At 32.3% G+C, this 23977-nt stretch overlaps 5 protein-coding genes across 5 annotated transcripts; 2 read left to right on the top strand and 3 right to left on the bottom strand.

The window, feature by feature from the left end:
• Positions 1 to 828: 828 nt before the first annotated feature.
• LOC106709009 (DNA-directed RNA polymerase II subunit RPB1) lies at positions 829 to 3275 on the bottom strand. The gene is made up of 5 exons (XM_014500650.2): positions 3104 to 3275; positions 2729 to 2866; positions 2122 to 2202; positions 1665 to 1917; positions 829 to 1586 (listed from the first exon to the last, which is right to left on the bottom strand). The coding sequence occupies exons 1-5, from the start codon at positions 3155 to 3157 to the stop codon at positions 856 to 858; spliced, it is 1257 nt and encodes a 418-aa protein (XP_014356136.2). The 5' UTR covers positions 3158 to 3275; the 3' UTR covers positions 829 to 855.
• Positions 3276 to 3344: 69 nt separating this feature from the next.
• Positions 3345 to 4634, top strand: LOC106709005 (ubiquitin carboxyl-terminal hydrolase isozyme L3). The gene is made up of 2 exons (XM_014500646.2): positions 3345 to 3693; positions 3774 to 4634. The coding sequence occupies exon 2, from the start codon at positions 3780 to 3782 to the stop codon at positions 4470 to 4472; it is 693 nt and encodes a 230-aa protein (XP_014356132.1). The 5' UTR covers positions 3345 to 3693; positions 3774 to 3779; the 3' UTR covers positions 4473 to 4634.
• A 1379-nt stretch (positions 4635 to 6013) lies between these two features.
• On the bottom strand, positions 6014 to 9449 carry LOC106708945 (major facilitator superfamily domain-containing protein 12). Its single transcript, XM_045683266.1, has 8 exons — positions 9114 to 9449; positions 8836 to 9043; positions 8657 to 8741; positions 8192 to 8386; positions 7408 to 7705; positions 6823 to 6973; positions 6584 to 6711; positions 6014 to 6321 (listed from the first exon to the last, which is right to left on the bottom strand). The coding sequence occupies exons 1-8, from the start codon at positions 9391 to 9393 to the stop codon at positions 6263 to 6265; spliced, it is 1404 nt and encodes a 467-aa protein (XP_045539222.1). The 5' UTR covers positions 9394 to 9449; the 3' UTR covers positions 6014 to 6262.
• Positions 9450 to 10029: 580 nt separating this feature from the next.
• Positions 10030 to 18545, top strand: LOC106709101. The gene is made up of 13 exons (XM_045681375.1): positions 10030 to 10240; positions 10332 to 11621; positions 11692 to 11890; positions 13064 to 13169; positions 13338 to 13434; positions 13570 to 13834; positions 13918 to 14037; positions 14541 to 14633; positions 14701 to 16066; positions 16882 to 16986; positions 17234 to 17411; positions 17589 to 17727; positions 17825 to 18545. The coding sequence occupies exons 1-13, from the start codon at positions 10084 to 10086 to the stop codon at positions 18531 to 18533; spliced, it is 4824 nt and encodes a 1607-aa protein (XP_045537331.1). The 5' UTR covers positions 10030 to 10083; the 3' UTR covers positions 18534 to 18545.
• A 612-nt stretch (positions 18546 to 19157) lies between these two features.
• Positions 19158 to 23341, bottom strand: LOC106708993 (ras-related GTP-binding protein C). Its single transcript, XM_014500627.2, has 8 exons — positions 23040 to 23341; positions 22819 to 22961; positions 22506 to 22734; positions 21004 to 21099; positions 20385 to 20603; positions 20052 to 20194; positions 19693 to 19841; positions 19158 to 19408 (listed from the first exon to the last, which is right to left on the bottom strand). The coding sequence occupies exons 1-8, from the start codon at positions 23040 to 23042 to the stop codon at positions 19233 to 19235; spliced, it is 1158 nt and encodes a 385-aa protein (XP_014356113.2). The 5' UTR covers positions 23043 to 23341; the 3' UTR covers positions 19158 to 19232.
• Between the last annotated feature and the right edge of the window lie 636 nt (positions 23342 to 23977).

Here is a 23977-nt window from a genome sequence, read left to right as displayed (position 1 = left end):
AAAAATATAAAAAGCATAAGATGTTACCAACCCATAAAAATTACTTTATAAGTAATGCACTTTTGAAGTCTGTTATTTTTTTGTAAATTAGTATAAATCAATGTATATAAAAGGTTTTTCAGTTTTACTAAACTAAATGTTGATATAGTCTTTTATACCAAGTGTATTTATCCACAACTTAGTGAAAAAAGTAACACGTTTTTTTTTTAGGTACCTTAAGAAATTTAATATACAAAATGTAAAAATATTGTGTATCTTAACATATTTTTAATCCTAATTTGTAAATTTTAAGACGAAACTAAAATTAGTTATTTTAATAGGCAATTTATAAAATTATACCATAGTGGACGGAAAATTGGTTAATTCGGTGGATTTCCTAAATGGAATGTTAAAACACATTTGACCATAACCATTTTAACCTGAAATGAAAATTGTGCTACAAAGTTTAATTTCTTATATAAAATATTTTGCTGATTTTCCTACAAAATTAAGTACCATTTTAATTTTCAATTCATACCATAAAATTATTTAAAAAAATTAATAATACAAAATTGCATTTCTACTGCAAACTTGTGCCACAACATAACATCTTTGTTAAAGGTAATTCTTAAAATAACAATATAAAAAAGGAATGTATTTCATACATCAACAATGACTCAAGAGATTCGTAAGTATTTATCAACTAGTCTTAACTATAATATAGTTGAAAAACAACATATAATTCCTATAAATTCGAGAAAATACATGTGTGATTTTTTTAATCTTAATTTAAATAATTAACAATTAGTCAATTAAAATACTAGAAATTGTAATAAAAACTGAGCATCACTGGAATAAGGCACAGATAGTGAAGGTTTAAGGCACTGCGTTGTAGGTATCGTTTGTCGGCTGGTAGGCGGGCGGGCCGGGCGCCTGCGGGGTGGCGCGCGCGCTGTACGGCGGCGCGGGCGGCGGCGGAGCCTCCCAGCCCCCCTCCACAGGGTATCCCATCCCACCGTAATCATTGCCCCCGTACGATGCAGACTCCGAAATCGGACTTACAGTATCCATACGAGAATCATAAGTCGGTGCGGCGACTTCGTAACCCCGTCCTATATTATCATACGAAGGTGCATTCGTTTCATAGTTTCGTTGTGATTCATAACTTCTAGGTTCGTTGTATGGACCGACTACGTCATGGCCGATGTTGGCCGCAGTTCTCCTCGTCGAGTTAAATCTATTGGTCATAATTGGCACGGATTCTGTCGGCGGGGGAGGATCGTAAACATCTTGGGAGCGTGTCAATGTGTTCTTTTCCGTTGGGTGATACGAGGCAGGCCGCGCCGCGTGGAAGTTCGAGTACGAAGAGTGCGCCGACGTGGGGCGGGACGGTCTGGCGTCACGAGGCAGCGACGCATTGGAAGACAAGTAGCCCGCATTCCTGTAAGACCGTCGAGATCTTCTCACCGAGGAGCCTGTGCCTCTCGAGCCAGATCTTCTCTTGACACGTCTTGGAGTCATTGGTTTTGATGAGCTTTCACTTATGTTTGTTTCAGTGGGGCTTAGTTCTATTGAATATGCAGGTCGTCGAGGTAGTGTACTTTTATCTGCAAATAAATACATTTCATTTTATTAATACTGTCATATTAGAAATTTAAAATAAGTGGAGTATTCATATTGTCTACCTGATACAGTTTTGTGTTTTTTGAAAGACCTATAAGTGAGAAGTATAGTTATTGGTAAAGCTATAACGGTGAGCAGTGCGGCAACAGCAGACTGTGCAAGTTCCACAAGGTGCCATTGGAGAAAACATCCATCAACATGCTCTGGCCGCCAAGTGCCAGGGCCATCCACTTCCCCCCACACTGGCTGACATCCCCACCCATTGCCCTCCCACCAGCTAACACTGCCTGTTCCAAGTGATAATAAACCGCTTTCCTGAAACACGTAAGATAGCATTAGACTTTGTGAAAATTATATATAACAAAAGCACAAATGTACATAGTTCATCATTTTAATTACTGTTAGCAAAAATATAACAGAGACACTTAAAGATCAATTTACAAAAAGGAACATATCTGTTTTCCATTTCATTAGATAGTAGACTTAAATGTAATACTTGTTAATTCAGTATAAACTTACTCTGTTAAGACTTCCTAGATTGAGGTAGTAACACATGAGGAACACATTCCATGTCAGCCACATGAAACTCCATATTGCATACTGGAATATTTAAATGAAAAAACAATTAACATGATAAAACTATTCAAAAAACATTGTGTAGTCATAAATTTCCTCATTATTATTTGCACACATTTACACAGCTTCAAAAATTTTATACACCTTAAGTTTCAACCAGGTTATTGGAGTTGTTTAAATTTATATTTATTAATGCAGCTGACTGTTCTGCAGGACTGGCACATTTTAATACCCATGTGAATTGAACCATTAAGTACAATAGCATGCTTTGTGACTGGAACTGAGTAGTTCACTATCTCCACCTCTGTTGCTGCTAATTGTTTTAATTGACTAAATAGCTTAATTAGCAATATCTCAACTAGAGAAGTCTCTTAACTCAAATAACATTGATGTGAAATGAAATAAAACCAGATCTCTATTCTTCAGTTATTGACTACTTTTTATCTGACAAAAGCTTCATTCATTCATTCATTGTTGATTGATTCATCATCAATTCTCAAATTAATACACTAACACTTTATTGTTAATGTGGCAAAGGAGAAATACTTACAGCTAGAAGATATCTTGTTATATATTGCACTGCACCAAATGATCCAAATATTATGAGCAGAATATTAACAAAGTTTGCTATTATGGGCAACCACATATAACCCAAGAAATCAAACACTTGACGTTGTACAGTAACAATCTGAAAAAAGAATAAAGTAAATAAGCAAAATTTACTTACAATTCGGTTAATAGGTCAAATTAGACAAATTATTTTGAAGGCTTTAGGTAGATTCGAAATAATATTAAAGAAATTATAAATTTGGTATTTATGTACACAATTGGAAAAAGATGCTTAGTTATAATTTTATACCCAAGACGAAAAACAAACTTTTTGCTTCACATAAACCAGTTACTTCATCAAAGAAAACACACTTACCAACTCTAGTATACATACAATCAACAACACAGTTCGTAAGCTACAAACAGCCATTTCAAAGTTTTATTTGTTACTTCTTTACATTACAAAATAATAATTTACAGTTTTGAATAATGCCCATTGTAAAAACTACTCGATTACATATTCCAACGGAATGCGGAGGACGTACGCCACATACCACAGATTCACAAATGTCATGTCAACTGTCACTGTCAGCGTTTTCCTTTTTTCTCTTGTCGAAGTCTTTAGCCTTGAAGAAAGAAAAAGTAAAATTCCAAGAAATTGTGTTTTTGTCTCAATAATTTAAAATAGTTACATGTTTTTAAAAAATACAATAGAATTTCAGTGTTTTGCTAAAACTTAGATCCAGGTAAGGTTTAAAGAAAAAGCTGCCAATAAATAATCCTCAAATAAGCAGCAACACAACTATTAGTGTCATTACTCTTCAAGTTTTGAAAAATTCATTTCACTTTCGATCGCCGGTAGTTTCCACTTTCGTTATTGATCGACTGTAATTCTGCCATTGCCATCTTATTGAAAACTCAAGCCAACTTACTCATCTTTACTGTGTACTGCGCCGAAATCTCTTTGTGAGTATATTACTTTATTATTATAGTAATTCTCTTTGGATTTAAACACCGGTAACCTGTGAACAAATCCTTTATTCCAGATCGAAATGGCGACCGAAACCTTAATCCCACTTGAGTCCAATCCTGAAGTAATGAATAAGTTTCTTCAGAAGTTGGGTGTTCCTAGTAAGTGGAATATTGTGGATGTGATGGGTTTAGAACCTGAAATGCTATCCTGGGTTCCACGCCCTGTTCTTTCTGTTATGTTGCTGTTTCCCGTATCAGATGCCTATGAAGAACATAAGCAGAAGGAAGAAAACGAAATTCTCTCCAAGGGTCAAGAAGTGACTAACAATATATTTTACATGAAACAAAATATCAGCAATGCTTGTGGCACTGTTGCTCTGGTGCACAGTGTTGCCAACAATACTGATAAAATTAACTTGACCGATGGCCACTTAAAGAAGTTCTTAGATGAAGCTAAGCCTCTGGATGCTGCTGCTCGTGGCACTTTGCTTGAGAAGTCGGAAGGTATCATAAATGCTCACAAAGAGCTGGCTCAGGAGGGCCAAACTAATACTCCCAGTGCTGAGGATCCTGTGAATCATCATTTTATTACTTTTGTCCACTTGGATGGCGCTCTGTATGAGTTGGATGGGCGTAAAGCATTCCCCATTAACCATGGACCCACTACTCCTGATACTCTGTTGGAAGATGCTGCAACTGTTTGTAAGCAATTTATTGCCCGTGATCCGAATGAAGTTCGCTTCACTGTAGTAGCTTTGACTGAGGCAAATTGAATTTTATAATATTTAGTATGATGCCAAGCAGTCATTAAGCATTATAAACATGTGTGCTTTGATTAATATGCTTAACTATTTTGATAATTTCATACCAAATTTTGTAAAGCATTGCAAGCTTATGTGATATTCTTACACAAGTGATTAGAAATAAATTATTTATTTTCCACAAATGTCTTTTATTTCAACTGGAACCAAAATTTACAATAAAGAAAAACATTAATTACATTTTTTAGTTACATTCTTTTGACCTTGACTAATCAGTCCGATTAAAATAATTATAATCATAGTTATTTTAATCCAATTAAGTTTTAAAAGAATTAAGTTGTATAAGGAAGACAAACAATTGTAGAAAAGAAAAGAACAAAAATAAACATACCTTAACTCTGTCACTTTTCATTCTTTGGTTTAATTGATTTCTCGTTTAATTCTGCTACAAACCTTAAGTTTTAATTGTACAGTTAGACTTTACAGTTTAATCATACATGTGTAGGCAACATTTGAACTGTCTAGAAACTACAATTCTCAGCTTTGTCTGATATTGGTAATTTAAACTGTATATTTAAAAATGGAAGTGTCTAGCAAGCTTTAACATTCTTCTCTTAATTTACTTAGTTTTAAAAACCCTCATAATATTTTTTCCTAAAATAATTGATATTTCTTTCTTAGATGCTTTATCTAGATGTCAATAAACAACATCTCAATATTGTAGATTTTTTATTTCTTAACCAATTTAACAATTTGACTATAGGAATGAATTTTCATTTAATAAGGATAGAAGGATTAAAATAAAATTTCATAATTTATCTTATGCTTTGCATTATAATAGAACCTGTAAATTATATGAATAAAATCTTCAATATAAAAATAACAATGAAAATAAAACTATTAATTGTCATGTAAAACTAAACATTTATAAAAATAAACAAATCTCTATTTTAAGTATAAAAAAAACTTAGGATAAGAATAATGTGCGTGGTCAAAATAGTTTAAAATTAAACATTATTTATCTACAAACCAGGTTTTTTTAACACAATTATTTAGTGATGTTTTAACCAAAATTATAATTGCAAGAATTACTTTAACAAGTGCAGATATTGAATATTTCAGGACTTAATTTTACAGATTATTTCATAATTTTAATACTTTCTAAATAAACCTAGTAGACATACAAGGAATACATATATTGAGATATTTATTATTCTACATTACATTATACATAATTATGTCTTCACACTATATACAAAAATGTCTTAATAAAAATATACAATATAAAAAAATAGTGTTACCAATACTAAAAAAACTTTCACATTGGTATTCTTAACTGACAGTATTTAAAAAAATATTTTTTAATCTAAAATATTAAACGTATTACAAAAATTTGTGCTAGAAAATTAAAATACTTAAACAATTGGAATGATTCAGGTTTAAAATAGTAACAATATTAATTAAAATAAATATATGTCCCATTAATTATAAGGCTACTTAATTTAGTAAAATAAGTTACGTTAATTTAATAATATCTTTGTAGCCATTTAAATGTATAATATCACAAAAGCTACTGAAATAAATTTATATAACTTTACCTCGCAAATTCCATATTATAATTCCTTATATAATCCAATATGATATGTGGTAAGTACATAAAGTATACAAATTAAATTCAACAATACAACATATAGTACCTATTTCCACTGGCATGGCCGATTACTGTGCGAAATGACAGTCTCACCGCTAGCAGCTAAGTGGAATTAGACATTTATAACACAGGTGTATATGGTTTAAATATTTTATAGCAAATCCGTTGGTGGGCCAGTTTCTTCAATTGTATTGATAGATGGATTATTATCTGTGAATAAATAAAAGCCATAATATATTTGAATTAAAAAAAATCTGCATATGTGTGTCCTTTTTCATTTTACATTACAAGTGCAAATTTTGTTTTTGGTTTCATACATACTATGTCTAACAAACCAAACTTATATACTATGTATAAATCGATTGAATGAATTATTATATACCGAGAAAAATTTATTAATCAAAATACATTACTAGTTGGATAAAATTAGCAAATTCAAAAACTCGTGAAATTTGTAATAATGTCAACTTACCATCAGTTACTTGTTGATCGGGCGTTAACTTTGGCGTCGTTAGCGTACAAATAAGTCCTAGCACAGTGGCCCCTCCACACACCCCGGAGAGTACACTGCGATAGTAATCAGAACTCGCACCATCGGCACTGAAATTATGAACATTGTAATACGTGCAGTTGTCGTGCCTCTTAGTGATCCCTTAACATGAGAAACCTATACTAAGTTTAGTAATAGAAAGGTAGTAGTAGTCAACTTACTACAATTGTATTATAGCAATTACAGCTCCGCATGACAGTTTGTCTGTAAAGCTCATGAGACCATATACAAAGGCAGATGCCTCGGTTCTGTCGCCCACCAGGTCAGCTGTCAGTGACAGACTTGTTACAAGCATTTGAGATCCACCAAAACCTAAAACAATATATATATGTGTACAGTAATCTCATAGAAAAATAAATTATTATTTTTATTAATAACTAACTGTCGCCCGTGACTCCGTCCGTGCGGAATTTAAAAAACATAATAATTAGCCTATGTGTTCTTCCAGACCTTGATCTACATCCATGCCAAATTTAATCAAGATCCATTGAGCTGTTCTGGAGATACCTTCAAACAAACATCCACCCATCCATCCAAACACTCAAATTTATAATATTATTAACATTGTTTGCTTTGGATAGTAAAAATATATTTTTGCGTCATAATTATTTATCATATAAAATATAACAAATATATTTATCGTAACAATTCTAATAGTCAACAAATTATTAATAATTACATGCATCTCATTATGCTAATGAGATATAACAAGTGTTTTAAAATTATTATCTTCAATGTATACTGACCAATAAGCACGGCAACAACATAAATGTAATAGACTTTGTAATCATAATCTATATCTAGATAAATCCAAATGAATGCAGCTAGAGAACATACTGATCCAAGAAAATAATTAAGTTTGCGGGTAAATGATCTGGGAGCCAATCTCTGTGCCCCAGCGGCTAGTAAACTGCCCAGGTACATGGCTAGAGGTATCACTGCTAATGATCTAGCCGCTAAACCCAACGTCTTGTGTAAGTACAAAGGTATAAACACCTGAGATATATTGACTACAAGCCTTGTACTCATGTATATACTTGCTACCTGAAATGAATAGTACACCTATAATACTTGTTAAAACGATGTCAAGTAACACCGAACTAATAAAAATTGGTTGAACTGTTAAAGCGACATGACAACGAAATGGAATTGATATACAGCATACAACCTCATTTAATTTATATATAAAAACAGCTATTGTATCACGCTTTTATTATATTAAATACAGTGAAACTTGGATAAGCAACCATAATATTTTTCTTGCTTATGGAGATTGTCCATCATGACCAGGCAACAACTCTCGCTTATCCAATTGTTGCTTAATCAGGTTTGTCTGTATATTAAGATAATGTTCTCTCTAATGTTCTAAAAAATAATCATCTTTTATGAATAAAAAAATAATTTTAAGAAGAATAATTAACACACAATTCATTAAAATCTCATTTAAATATCTAATTGAAAAATACTAACAATTATGTATTCATTATGTAGATTTTTTACATTTATTATATAAATGTTTTTATACTTTACCTGGTACAATATACCTTTGCGAAATATACTGAAATGAACTCTGTTATTATCATTATAATCAATTAAAGGTTGTTGTTGTCTCAATCCTCTACCTTCCGACACAAATATGTGGAACAAAACAGATGCTACTGTTCCCACACCAAGTACTATATAAACAATATGCCTGAACTTCCATGCATCTCTTGGTCCCACTTGCTGCAATACAAAAAAACAGATGCAATACATTAGATGATGTCAATAAATTAATGAGCTTATAAACACCTTACAAAATGCAAAATATTAATTTTGTAAGGTAAACTTTGTTTTGCTAAAATGAAAAGATTTAAGAATAATAATAGTACACTCTTAACCACAATTTCCACAAAATTAAAATATTTGAATACAGTAAATAGCCCTCTTTTAACAAAATTTAAGGAAAGTCTTTGAAAAATTTTGGAAGACATTAATAAACTATATTACTCATACCTCTTTATCACATTCACCAGTCATGTGTAAAACAATCCATGTGATAATGTAGACAAATAAATTTGAAAATACAGTAAACCCAAATCTGGAAAAAAATTAAAATTAAAAATTCTGTAAAGTTTTAAATGCAATTATAAATATGAACTGAAATGCATTTAAATTTAAATATTTTTTTTTACCTAATAGCCGTAAGATGTGTTCTAACATGTGGGTCTTCTGCAAGCTCAGGTATCAAACTTAAATGTGAAATCTGTACAGCCGCCCATCCAATTTGAAAAATTAAAATAAATGATGCAAAGTAATACATCTGAGCCCATTTGTGAGCCATTGAACATCCAATGCAGTCCATGAATATAAATGGAAATGATAACAGGACACAAACAGTACCTGTAACAACATTATAGTCAGAATAGTCTTTAATAGTGTATCTACATCATTGAATATTAGTGTTACTTACCAAACAAATGCCACAGTTTTCTTTTCCCATATTTTGCACTTAAATAATTATCAGTGTGGTCTGAATGATAGCCAACGAAGGGTGTAGCTAACGCGTCAACTACTTGACCAATGAGCATCAAATTTCCTGCTTGAGTTGAGGTAAATTCAAGAACCAAATGGAAAAATACCAAAAAATATGTAAACCATAAACTGGCACACACATCATTTAAAACATGACCAATTCCATAACCTAATTGGAGGCGTAAACTTGTTGATCTATCATAAAACTCATTATCCATTTTAAAAAAATATTTTTAATACAGTTTCAGTACTAGACAGAAAGAAAAAAAACTGCCTTTTGACTCCTTTTTCTGTAATTAGATTTATTGAAATGAAAATTACTTTGTGTATTACTTAGAAAAAAAGCTTTGGGTTTTTTTTACTTTTTAGCAACATATTAGCCAAATTTTAATTCACATAAAGAAATAAAGCCGCCTCATTACAAACCTATGTTGACAATAGACTTTTATTGTCAAGTTGACACTTAAATGTACACCTTCTTAACTTCCATTTCACTCAGAATCCCAAAACATTTATTTAATGTTTTGAGATTAACAACAGTCCTCACAAACATTTGATTTTAATCAAAACGTTATGAAATGATATCTTCTACGACTTTTTGGCTGATGGATTGGATTAACTATGATATATTAGTTTCATCACGACAAAAATAGATAGGCTTATAGATGTTTAAAAAAACTATAAATAAACTGTCATCTTTTTATCTGCATTGTAAAATCACTGCAATTTTTGTTGACATTTGCTTATCAATATCACATTTCTGTTTCTGAAAAACTGAAAAATATGTTTTTAATTACTTGAACTAACTTATAAACATTGAACAATTGTTGTTACTGGGTTTACAATAATTTGAAATTCTGCAAATTTTAAATTCATACCTTTATTCACAATTAGAGTAATCGTCTACAATGTGGATTGGATTTCGAAAGATACTTTTATTAGTATGTATAATAATTGTTTACGTCGCTGCGGATGATTTTAAAGAAGAAATATTTATTAAACCTTTACCGCCGACTAATCTTTACGTCTACTTCCAATTTATTACTCAAAATGAAGAAACATCATGTACGAATATAATATTTTACTATTTGTCATATCTAAATATCTTGTACTTATATTATGTTCTATGATAAATGAAATGTTTTTAAATTTTCAGTTGAACATTCCCATTTAGCACCACGGTCCCTGGGGGAAATTATGTCTCGTTATCAAGTTGACGAGCTGCATCTAACATTGACTGAAGGCCAATGGAGACACAACAAATGGGGCTATCCTATATTAGATGCATCTTCTGGTGCAGAACTTTATGCTTGGTTTTCGCCCAGTGTCACTGATGTTGATACTCATTGGAGGAAGTTGAGTGCTACTCTCTCTGGACTTTTCTGTGCTTCACTCAATTTTATTGATAACTTTAATACTGTAACACCTCAGATGGCCATGTGGCCTATGGGAGCAATAAAGGTCAATAAGAATGTTACATCACAGCTCAGATATGCTACATTGCCAAGAGAAATTGTTTGCACTGAAAACTTGACTCCATGGAAAAAATTGTTACCATGTGAGTCAAGCCATGGTTTTGCAACACTTCTTAACTCAAGAATGATACACAATACCAATTACCATTCCATAGGAGTACATGTTAGAAAAATATGTAAGGTTGAAGACTGCTCTGAAATAAACCTAGAAATAAAGCAAACTGTTGCATTAGTATATGATTTAAAAATTATTAACAGATTGGATTGGTCGTTTGCAAAACTGTTTGGTCAAGGTTTGCCAGGGCCATGTCCACTATCATCATCTAGCAAAATCTATGTAGATGTCTCCTCAAATGATACATTTCCGTTTAAGTTATATCCTTTGCCTGATAGTGTAATATTTTCACAAAGAGGAGGTAGCGATACAACACTTGCTATTTATAATATCATTCCAACAAGTCATATGATAAACATTGGAGTTGATTATGGTACAAAAGACAAAGTACTAGTCACAATACCACCACCACTAACATTTAACCGATATGTGCTTGGTTATGGCAAGGAGTTTGGTGGTATAGTTACTGAAATAAAAAACAACTACTGGGCACCGATTGATATTGTTTTATTAGAAAATGCTCCTTGGTGGTTGCCTATCCAATTGAGCTCTCTAAGAATAAATGGGGAAGCACAAAGTAAACTAGTCAAATCTTTGTATTATTCTCCTGGGCGAAGTCGACAGAAGCCTTATCATTTAGAAATTCTTATGCATTTACCTTCAAAGTCTACCACAACAATAACAATCGATTTTGAATTTGTGTTCTTGAAATGGCAAGAATATCCTCCGGATGCTAATCATGGGTTTTATATTGGATCCGCTTTGATTTCTGCAAATCTACCCACTGCCAGAAATTACACTAGCTTACCTGTCACTGGAAGTACTATGGATTCAATAATAAATGCATCAAAACCATGTAAGTACTTACAAAATATTTGTATGTAATTCCTTTTTCCTCAATATTCTTACCATTGTTTTGTTTTTAGGGTATCCAGCAATATTCAGAACTAATGGGGCAATGGTTTCCTTGCCAACTCCTGACTTCAGTATGCCATATAATGTGATATGTCTTGCATGTACAGTTGTAGCTTTGGCCTTTGGACCTCTACATAATATTTGTACTAAAGAACTTGTATTAAAAGCTGTAGGAAGCCCTATTTCTTTACGACAAAAGATAATGAACTTGTTTAAAAAGAAGCAGGATTAGTATTATTGTTATTAGTTACAGGTTACCAAATATTTATTTAATAAACTTATGGTAAGTTTTTAACAATGGTGATTTTATTTTAACCTTTAATTATAAAATATTCTACAGGTGTTTTTCGATGTTTGCTATTTCATGTGCACTATATAGACTCAGATGAAATAAGAAAGGCGTCCCAGGATTTAGCCAAACCTGTAATCTCCGCTACCCTACCCCCGGCTTTACAGATGTGAATGTTTTGTTATCACTATTTAATTCTTATTCTATAAAAATTTATAAGTAATTTATCAGACAAATATGTCTGAATTTTTAATTCAATTGGTAGAAAAATCTTGGGAATACATGAATTTTATTGCTATTTTTCATCTATTCCCTATAATTATTATTTCATATACAGGGACGGACAGGGTGATGATATGTTTTATACAGAATTTGGTCTCAGAAACCAATGGATAGACAAACTTATCTGACCCAGTGGGCATAACTCAACCTAAGTTATGATAGCTCACTAGCGCCCTCCTGTTAACACACGATCCTTACTGTATTGTAATTGTCTTATCATGTTTTATCATTTATGTCATTTTCTATGCCAAATGTCATATCAGGCGATAGCAGCGCCTCTTTCACTAGCAGCTTGTCACACTATAATATTGACAATAATTTTAAATCCCTAGATGTCAAATTAAATTATACATGAGAAGCTTGAGAAATTGTATTCAGTGATTTGGAATTCCAAAATAAAGACCAATGTTAGTCCCGGAAATTAGGCAAAGATATAAGGCTAGATTTAATACAAAATGATTCTTGGGTATGTATTCTTAAGGTTGCTTAGGTCCTTATGCTCCACAGTACATGTGATTGAAAAGGTGACAAAGACTATATTTACAATTCATCAAACGCAAGCGAACATTAATAATAATAAAAACAAATTGTTAGATCTCACAATTCTTGGATACCTTTATATCTATATAGGCGGTTACGAATAGAAAGTATTGCCTTGGGAAGTACCGACGATATCCCTACCGAGACAACTTATGAATATCGCTTTTTAAGTCATAAGTCAACATTAGAAGCATTCATTATCCGACAATATATCCCGTCATTATGAGTAGTCTGTTACTGAATATTTTTTTATTTCTATACAAAAATTTCAGAAGACAGTGCCTTTGTTGCAAAAATTGTACCGAATGCCAGGAGTTTAAGAAAATTATTTCAGAAACTGGCTTTGAAGTGTATCTGTATGTACAAGATACGGAATGTGTGAGTTTAAATTTAAATTTTGCAGCTCAAACTTAACAATCGTACGATGCCCTAGACTAAAAAGTTTATTGGCAATCAGAAAAAAGTTATAGTCCCGTCCCGAGAGAGATTTTATTTCTGATTATTGCCTAAATTACCTGAATGATTTATTTCTTTTTTGTTTTTCAGCGTAATAAAAATTACGATTTGTTAGAACATGAAGGTTTTATTTTTCAAAATACGCAAGATGATACAATAAATTCCAATGAATTTTTGAGAAAAATTGGTAACTGTTCTTTTTATGTTAAAGATACTTCTAAATGATACGAAGCAAAAGAGCAGCGGACCGCCAAATGTTAATGAAAACATGTTGTTGACTTTTTTTTTCTTAAATGATTTTGTAAAAATATGGATTTTCCAGAATCAAGCGATTTTACATGTCAACGATGTAGAGCTATACTTAAAAGACTTGCTAATGTTTTTAAAAACACGACTATAAAGAAAAACGAAATAATAGTAATTTGTGACTGTTGTATAAGTGATAAAGTAAGTGAAGTGGAACCATGGAAATATTGTCATAATATTTATGATAAATTTAATTTAAACAAATCATTACAAGATAGTTTAACGAAAGAGTACACGGGGAAATGGATCTCGCAAATTCGTCAGATATTGGATAAAAAAAGGTTTTTTGATATACCTATATATCTATGCCATCATATTATTTTAGTGTGTTTAAGGTAAATACTAATTAAATAATAATTTTTAGTTCCACACATCAATTGCTAGCTCTTCGACGGAAAGCGTCACACGGGCCGGATTCTCCGGATTTATTATCGCCGCAGAAGCGGATTAAGTATGAACGACGAGTCAATGATGTCTTAAAAAAGTTCGTTATTTTGACATTATTTATTACGCGACTGACAAGAGGGTTTTTCGGGCGTATTTAAATTTGTTTTAATATATGTGGGTTTGTATGTAACTTTCATTGTGACGGCCTAAACGAATAAACTAATTTGTACGAGTGACGTGTCATTCGATTCGTCTTTTTCCCCGGAGTGTCAAAGGGTATAAAAACACAAAAAGTGGACGTAGAAAATGAAAAACGAGTTCGAATCCCACTTGTCATGTCTTTATAGACATAGCTAAATCAATTTTTCGATTTTTGCCAGTATGTTTTCAAAAATAAGACAGTTTTTCGGACATTAGATCATTAGAGTTTTACTTAAATTTTTAAATTTTCGTTGAAAAAATCATTGTGTATAAGGCTCTAATGGTGAGATGGCTCCATTTCATCCATTAAAGCCTCATTCAGTCGGGTTTTTTATTTTTTAACTAAGGTTAGGTCACTTATTATTAAACAAATTTTTATTATGGTACTTTATTCGACAGTGAAGCAGAAATAAATAAAAATGAGTCAAGTTTATTATGTATGTCACCCGAGCGTATTTATGAACCAAAACAAATAACGGATGCCCCAAAAATGTTAGTCTTTTTTTTAAATGTTATTTTTTTTTTATTAAAACAAATTTTATACAGTTATGTTTAACAGGGAAGTTCGAAGCCATTTAGATATAGAGGAAGTCACGAAGCAAGAGGGACAACTATTAGAGTCAGAACTTTCCCAGCAATTCGACGAATATGGAGAATTAAAGTCAATTATACCCATTATAACAAGAGTTTCTAAAGAAGCATTCAAATATGTTTTTCCTAAAACTGACACCGACTTTCACGACTTAAAAGAGTATGCCAGTTCAAGCGAGCTGCTTAAAGAAATCCAACAGAAAGTTATGTTATTAAAAAAAAGACAAAAGCAGAAACCCTCGTCAGGGGAGAGAAAACAAAAGAAAAAGAAGGCTGTACGGGTAACTTTAGATAAAGACAAAGAAGTATTGGATGTTTCGTCTCCTGCAAGTGTGGAACAAAGTAAAGTGAGACGTGGTAAATTAATAAAGGAATCAAAACAAGACAAAGACTACGAAAGTTCAGATGCTTCATCAAGAAAAAGTACCGCCCAACACATAAGCAAGCGGCCTAAAATGCCCCCTGAAACGCCGAGTCCGAAAACTATTGATAAAGCTGAAAAGACAAAACGCAAACCTGATAAAGAAATCACTTCAGAAAGATTGGAGGAAAATGTCAAAGAGCGTAGTAAGAAAGATCGTCAACCTGGTAAAAAAGAGCCTGAAACTGAAATGAAATATGCGGAAGTAAAGCCAGAAAAGATCAAACAAGTAGAAGAGAGCGGCGACGGTTTAATAATGTCAGTTAAAAAAGCTTCAAAAGAATTACTGAAAAAGAAGGAAGATAAACCGACCCCTCAGCCGAAACCACAAAAAGAAAATAAAGTAACGGTAAGCGAGTCTTACACCAAGGCTACGAAGGATGCTAAAGATACCTTAACAGCTCCAAAAGAACCTAAAGTTCCGAAAGAAAGTGAGAAGGAAAAAAGGAGTAAATCTGCTTACACGGAAAACATAAATGTAAACCAAGTGAAGATTAGGAAAGGCTCTGTTGACGATCTTAACATAGGTTTGCTCAAATTAAAAGATTCAATGCAACAAGAAAAAGCAAAAAAATTAACGCAATCAGAACTTTATATTTTACCTCCGCCTGTGAAGCGTCAACCACCTCCCAAAATTGAAAGAACCCACTCGGGCAGCCGCGAAGATTCTGATTTAGATACTGACATTGAAGAGTTATTAAATAAAAGCAAATTAAACCAAGTCAATGAAATCATCATAGGCCAAAAAATCTTAAAACAAAAACTACGAGATAAAAGGGATAAGAGGAAAGAAATTCGACCTTTGTTATTTGAATCTACATTTTATGCGGTTGATACAGAAGTTAAGAAAGAAGTCATGGATAAAAAAACGTCCATTTCTCTTTATACAGAAGGTAAAAAGAAAAGAAAAATTGTAAGTAATATTTTTTTCAAACAAGTTTAAATGTTATTTAGGAATGTTTGATCCGTGACCATCCCAGTTTAGGTGACCACATAATTATAGTAGGGGAGCCCAAGCGGGGATTTCGGGATTTCCTAAAGCACGGCAGATTAATATACAGGGGGATACCTTGTACCCGGTTAAGTACCTCCACAAAACATGGGGCCCATGTATAAGGCCGAACCGTTTTTCTAATTTTTTTTTTGTCAAATCAGGCGAATCCCTCTACATAATCGTCAGATTATGAGACAGTACGTTTAGAACATAAAGATAAACCATATATATCTTAATCTGACGCGCTTGAGTATTTCAAAATGGCGAATTTTTTTGCACATTATAAAAATGACCGCGAGTTTGCGTCCCATCGAAATCGCCGAAAATATTTCTATTTGCCGCACGAACCTGAACTGGTTTTTATAGTGTTTTATTGCATAAGAAAAATTGGCAGGTAATAAAGGCGAGACTATGACAAAGATTGACACTAATTGTCACTTGACTGTTTGTCATAACAGGTGTGACGATAATTTTTTAAATTAATTTATTTCGTAGGATGTATTTTGAAGATTATTAGTTTTGTATTATTATTTACAAATGTCTAAGAAAAAATCTGAATCTGTAACCGTAAGTTTAAAATATTGATCAAATAACAAGTATGTAAGGACACGAATTGCACCCTTATTAAGCTACGTAGTAGGTAGACCAAAAATAAATGAGGAACTCAAAATCTAAGAGTGTCTAAAAGTAATCTAAAAGTGTCATGACTTTAACCTTTATAAAATCTATTTTAGAGCGATCAGGAAGCTGCTAAAGGTACTGTGCGGTATGCATTGTCAAATCGCTCATTTATTGACAAGGGCTGGACTATGCTGCCCACTGAGAAAATAGTCCGGAAGGTAATTAGAAGGCTTTAATGTTAAATAAAATATTAGTCAATAAAAACCTAGCATTATTGCCTTAGGAGATTATTTCGTTAAACCGACTGCTTTTGGCGCAAAACTTTTTCACAGTATTTTAAGGAATTAAAAATGGTAGTTACGGCGATATGAACGAATTCTGAAATTGCTACATTATAGAACAGCTCAAAACAAATGATCTCAACAGTTTAGACAAGATCTACAATTTTTTCTTTTTTGAAATTAGTTGAACGTATACCGAATGCGGCCTTCACATCCTGAATTCGATTGGTTCGAGAACAACAAGAGCAAACAGGTGATGTACTACGACACGGGTGAGATTCTCGCAGAGTTCCATGAAGACGGTAGAGGGCGCTGGTACTACAGGAATGGCAGATTAGCATTGGATTATTATAACGCGGAAGGTAATCTCGAGAATCTGTTAGAATTCAATTGTGACTAATCACAAAAAATTACCCATATTGCCGTCAACCAACTCGATAAGTCTTAGACGATCGTGAATACATCAACTTTGTTAACGGAATGTTTATGACGATATATGTATGTACTTTACCCGTCAACTTATAGACTACATTTTGTAGAGATGAATGCCGGTCAACGGTATGTGGTGTACAGCAATGGAGAGCCGGACGAGAAAGGTTGCCCTCGACCTATAACTGTTCTAGCGACATTTGACTATCTCGGCAACGGAATTGTCTTTGATCATACTGGGAAAACAAGGTAATATTGTCATAGTTTACCTTTTATTTTATTTTGTTAATAAGGGTACATTTAGATGACAGGATAAAACAATTTTGTCTTTTTGTTCGCTTTCAAGACTCAAATATAATCAAACTGAAGGAGTCGTGTTAGATACAAGCATTGGCCCGGTATCACATTGGAAGTGGCACGAACTAAACGATCCTCCGGTACTACAAAAAGTTATGTTGGACACTCAAATGGCTGTCAAAGATCCTGAAATACTTAAACTTGGAGGTAGGGACACGCAAACTGTGCGACCTGACAATGAAGAAATGCTAGCGATCGAGTTCGACAACTTTATTAAGGAGAAAAGCAAAAAGCTGACGCAAAAGTTCAAACCGTTTCAAATTAAAATGAAAGCATTGAAAGTGAACGAAAACTTTTCGTTGCGAGTTTTAGATCAAGCGAGCGTGTATCTTACTTTTAGAGATGGTACGACGAATTTGAAATTGAATTTGGGTATGATTTTAGACCATAAAGAGATAGTGGACACGGAAACCGCTGAAGTGGGAGAAGTGTCGTGTAATGTGGAGCGGTTCCCGGCTCGCACGGACAGTCTGGCGATGTTGCAGCGCAGCATTGCGCACGCGCAGCACGTAGAGAGACTTCGACTGGAACGTGAGCGCCGGTACAAGATCTCAGAAATCAAAAATAGCATCGACCGTCTGACTGCGGCGGCGTCGAGACCTTTACAGCCGCCTCACTATTTCCAACAGACCTCTGGCCATGCTATACCCAAAACTGAATGCTATTGTAAACTCGAAAATCCTCCCACTTGTACCTGACATACCTCGTTATAATTTGTTCATTTCTTGTAATTTATTTTCATACATTTATAGTATATTCTTACATTTTGATATTTCATCTTTGAATGACTTTTGAACGCAATTTTTTTTTCTCAAGCAATAAAATCATGTTATGAATTTAAAAATCATTTTTAAATACTTTAGAATGTAGTTGAATTTATTTAACTGCTATTTGTGTATGTTTTTTTACTTTGTTTTGAAAAATCTGACGAATATTAAAATCATGGAAATATTATGTTTATTGTAATCACTTGTGAATGTCTACTATTGTTATTTATAAATTTTGTTGTTTTTTTTATGAAAATTAAACAGTTTAAATGTTTGGTTATTGTTAAGTATTAAATTTTTTTATGAAATGGTTCTTTAATTTACATACAGCCTACGTAATTTTATGTTGAAATGTGACGAGATTCCGAGTTACTTCTCGCAATGTTTTTCTATAAAGACTCGATTAGAAATGAATATTTGTTTAATCTTACCAACAAAAATATCGGTAAGATAACCTATGTTTGCTATTAACCGTCGAGTCTCGCAATAAATGTTCCATTGTGATAAAAAATATGTTTTTATTAACAATATATTATAATGAATATTTTATTGAACCGAACATAATACAAATTACACGTAATAAGCTTTTTTTCTACGGTTGACATAGAAATAACATAGAGAAGTGTTGTGCTATAGAAGTTGTAGCTGCGAGTCGGATGTGCTCTCCACGGAGTCGCCGGCGCCATTGGCGATGACGTCAGAGTCGCGCGCGCGCGCCGCCGCCAGCGCACCTTGACTCTTGTTGCGCAGCTCAAACACTTGCGTGATCGCGTCACGGAAGCACAAAAAGTTGTAATCTATTACACCTGCAAAATTATATCGGAACGTAAAAGCTAAACATAAACATCGGGAAGAATAACCTCGGATTTTATCCATATTTAGGTTCCTAAGCAGAAACGGCAACTTGTTACTTTTCTCCGTTGCCGCCGTTAAACTATTTATATATACGACGAATTAAATAAATAAATTATTGCGTCATAAAAAAACTTAAAAAGCTGTCTTTAGCTTTCGGCTATAAAGCGTCATTAACTATAATAATTAACCTCAAATATTGATATGAAGAGAGTATATAATAAAATGATAAAAATACCTTGTTTTTGGAAGTTTTCCTCACGCAGGATGCAGACGAGCGCGAGGAATTTGTTGACTTCACGCAGATACAGCACCGTGCCGTTGTTGAGTTTGATAAGACTCGAACTTTGACTGTTGAATGTGTTCACTTCAGTTTCATCCACCATTCTGTAAACAATAGAGAGGGGATAAATATTATAGTCAAATTGCCTGCTTCAATGGGACCTTACATAGGTTAAATTAAAAACACTTTGAGGAAGAACATTCATTCAAAATCAGTCACCTTCGGTGGTCAAAATGAAACGGCCTAAAATATTACGTGAAAAAACCACAATAAACATCAGATTAGCAATAAATACGTATGAATTTGTTACATACCCATATATACATGAGATATCAATGACAACGTCTATCATGTCGCAGCAAAGCTCATAGCTCTGCATGTCTACGGGCGAGCTGTCTGTCGCTATGTAGATCTTGGACACCACGTCAAACAGGAACGCTTTCTCAATACCAGAGTTCTATTAAAAAAAAGACATCAAAAACAAATTTTTAAGAATTTACATTTTAAAAAGTTACTGAACCAACAATATTCAGTATTACTGATTTGTATTCTTTAAAAGTTATTCAGCCACTTATGCCATGTTAAGAAATTTCAAATGTATATGTATTAAATATAATATTAAACAATTATGAATTTATTGTACTTACAGAAATTAATATATTGAGAAGGTTTTCTAAGGTTGGTAGTTGTGGTATTAATTTTTGTACTACTTTACTGAAGGCTTCGAATATAGAGTGATCATAAATAGATGTTAAATGGAATGATAAGTGAACATGGTCCAAGCCCGCTTCAACCAAGTCTTCATTTGCACGATGATGGATATCTCTTTGAGATTCCATTTTGTAATCATCATTAAGACCATCCACCTGTAATAAATCAAATATTAATTAAATTGATTAATTGTATTTGTGACAACAAAATTTCAAAAGAAAACAAATATTATTTAGAACACCTGTATCTGAAAAAAGAGAAATAACAGAAAATAATTATAGAACACAAGTTCTGGTAGTTGTTGTTGCACAGATAGTGGACAATCCCTAATTTAGGGTAGGGACCGAACCCCAAGGGTGGGTACATTTTATAGCGAACTGTTGACAAAAAACTTTATTGAGTAAGAATAAATACTTAATGCTTTTTTAATTGGACGAAAGAGTCCATCACTTTTCTGTCTATTACTTTAGAAAAAGATTAAAAATGATGGAGGTTAATTCAGGTAATTCAACATTGTCTAAATGTATAACAACATCTTTAAAATAATATACTCACTTTATGAATAAAGACTTCAAACTTAATATTGCTATTTACTCTGTAAGCCTTTGTTACTGTCAGTTGCAATTTCTCCAAAGCATCTTGGTAATCATCCTATAATAAGTAAATTATATCATATAAATCATCAGAATAAAAAAAAATTGACTACACATAGAGTGGAACAATATTATGTACATATTACAAATATCTTTGCGGCTGACCTTGAGCTGCGTGGAGCGCAGTACACTTATCTCATTACACCTTGCTATATCTAAAAGTGTGTTCTGTGCAGCAACTCATGCAACAAGCCAACAATATATTGGAAAAATACTACACATAGTCTACAGGTAGAAATCTACTGCCATGACACATATTTACTAATATGAGAGAGAATAAAAGGGTCATCCCTTTCCCATCCCATCCCAAAGGAAATAGTGAACAAATAGATGGTAGAAATTGGTTAACAACTAGCAGTAAAGTTATAGACGGTTGATGTTGAGGCAATATCAAAGGAAATTTCAAAATGAATAATGTAAATGTCTGCTACCTCATGAACATAACTATGTACTTTACTGAATGTCATCATTCTGTAATATGAGGCAACATTGGAAATATTGCAAATTAGATATAATGAATACAAACATGCAATTATAACATTTGACCTCTGGCTGTATAGAAAACAGACTTTTATTGCTATGAAACTGTTGATATAGACTTGTTTTGAATGCAGTATTATAGGTTTATTTATGATAATGAAATCATTTTATTAATATGTGAAGCAAACATGTTGTACCCTCTTTTAAAGGAAATTGCAAGAACAGATGAACATAAAATTTGACAAAGTTGAAGTTAATGTAAAAAGAAGTGCATCAACCTATTTAATTAAAAAAATCCTTGGATTATAAATTATTTATAATTATTAATAATAAACCATTTGATCCTATAACTTAATCAAAAAATAATGTAAATATACTAGAGATATTTAAACTACATTAGAGTTATTTGTGAATATAATAGTTAACATAAATTATTACAATGCAAGAGGCTACTGTTAATAATTTTGTTGATAGATACCTACATTGTAACAAAATAATCAATTACTAGTTTATATGATTTATATTTACAAATACCTACACATTCAATACAGTACACTGACATTATGATATACAATAATATTGCTGATAAAGAGGTAAAGTGACATTGAGTCATTTGGTAAATTGAAAGCACTACTTTAATACAATACCAACCACCAATACTATTATAACAAATATAACAAAAGCAATAAAAAAATTAAGTAGCCTTTATTATTCTACTTGGTAATCTAACTTTGTTTCAAAGTCTATTAAAAACCATTTAAGTCATTCTAAAATAATGTAGTAACAATCATTCATTCATACTAAAAAACTTTTGCATTTATAATGTTAGTAGGTAAAATAGAAGGTCAATTAATTTACTTTGGTTATTTATATAACTATTAAATTGATTCTTGACTACCTCATAAAATATTTAAACTTAAGTACCTGGGCATCAATGACAAAAACCAGTGCGCCACAGCCTCCAAATATGGTATCGGAATCAAAAGTAGGATCAAAGAAGTCTATTTGCCCTGGAAAATCCCATATTTGAAACTGAACAAAGCTGCTATTGTTGATGTCATCTTTAACTATTTTGTTTGTGGATTCTAAGAACAATGTTTCATTGGGTGACATTTTATGGAATACAACCTTTTGTATTGATGACTTTCCAGATCTTAAAGAAAAGAAAAAACAGTTTTTTTTCACTGAACATTAGGTTTTTTATAAACACTATAAAAATTGTTCAAAATATCCTTACCTTCGTAATCCCATAAGTAAAATTCGTGGTTTATGATCTTCCTGTAATGATGCATTGTCACTCTCGCCATTCTGTTCAAATGGCCCATAGCTGAAGTCCTTAGGGAAAGACCCTACGTAACAACTGGATTCGTCTTGATAGCTCTAGAACAAAATTAATGAACCATAAAATAATGAACACTTCATTTGTTACTTGTAAAATGTAATTACGTATGTACAAACCATTTTATTATTTCGAGTTAAATAAAAATACAAATGAAATAATTATGCGTTACTTATAAAACTACATTTCCTACGACGATTATTAATCAATTGTAGAATACATTGGATCAATCTTCTTCAACCAGCTTTAATGACGAAACAGAACTAGTTAGCACAATGTCGAAACGACCACCAAATATTTTTGTGATAATATTAAATGAAATGCTCCTAAATCAAATAACTTATTACTATTTCTTAATGAATTATGAACCATATCTATTCATTATTATCAGTTTTATTATTTCTTTTCGATTCGTCATACAATAAAGAAGTTTGAAAGAAAATTGAAAATTGACAAAGACAGCAAGAAAAGTTGGTAGACCAAAAAAATTCAAGAGATTCTTGTTGCCATGTTATTAATTCGTAAATACAGACAAACACTAAATTTGCTTTACCAAATTATAGGAAGTTTAGTTGAAAAGTTGTATATTTAATTAAAGTTTATATCGTATCCAAAGATTAGGTAAATCATGACTGAGGAATAATTTTAAAAGTTTTATTTTAGTTATTTGGGATTCGAGGTTGATTGACGGAAATTCGAAACTAGTCGGAACGGAACTTCGGAACAAAGGAAACTGAGAAACGCCAATACGCTCCTCAATCAAAATTGACGTTTGATTTGACCAAATTTGACATTCAAGTTTCGTGTAATTCTTTGATGAGTGCTTTGTCTCATTTACAGTATTTTGATGTTATTAATTTTAAATAATAGGAACTAAAAGCTGTTTTACGATCAGTGAATTTTAATTAGAATAATATAAAATAATTGTTACCTGTTACCCACCATTACGAGACAAGAAGTTTTTTGGATTCTGTAAGTATTTGTTTTTTCAAAATATTTTAAGCAAAATTTAAAATTTTATAGGTCAATAATACATTTAGATTTCTTTCCTTCAATT

The sequence above is a fragment of the Papilio machaon genome, chromosome 2 (genome assembly GCF_912999745.1).
Source record: "Papilio machaon chromosome 2, ilPapMach1.1, whole genome shotgun sequence".
Taxonomy (NCBI): domain Eukaryota; kingdom Metazoa; phylum Arthropoda; class Insecta; order Lepidoptera; family Papilionidae; genus Papilio; species Papilio machaon.
Note: the sequence above shows the minus strand (reverse complement) of the source record. Positions and strands in the feature narration are given on the sequence as shown.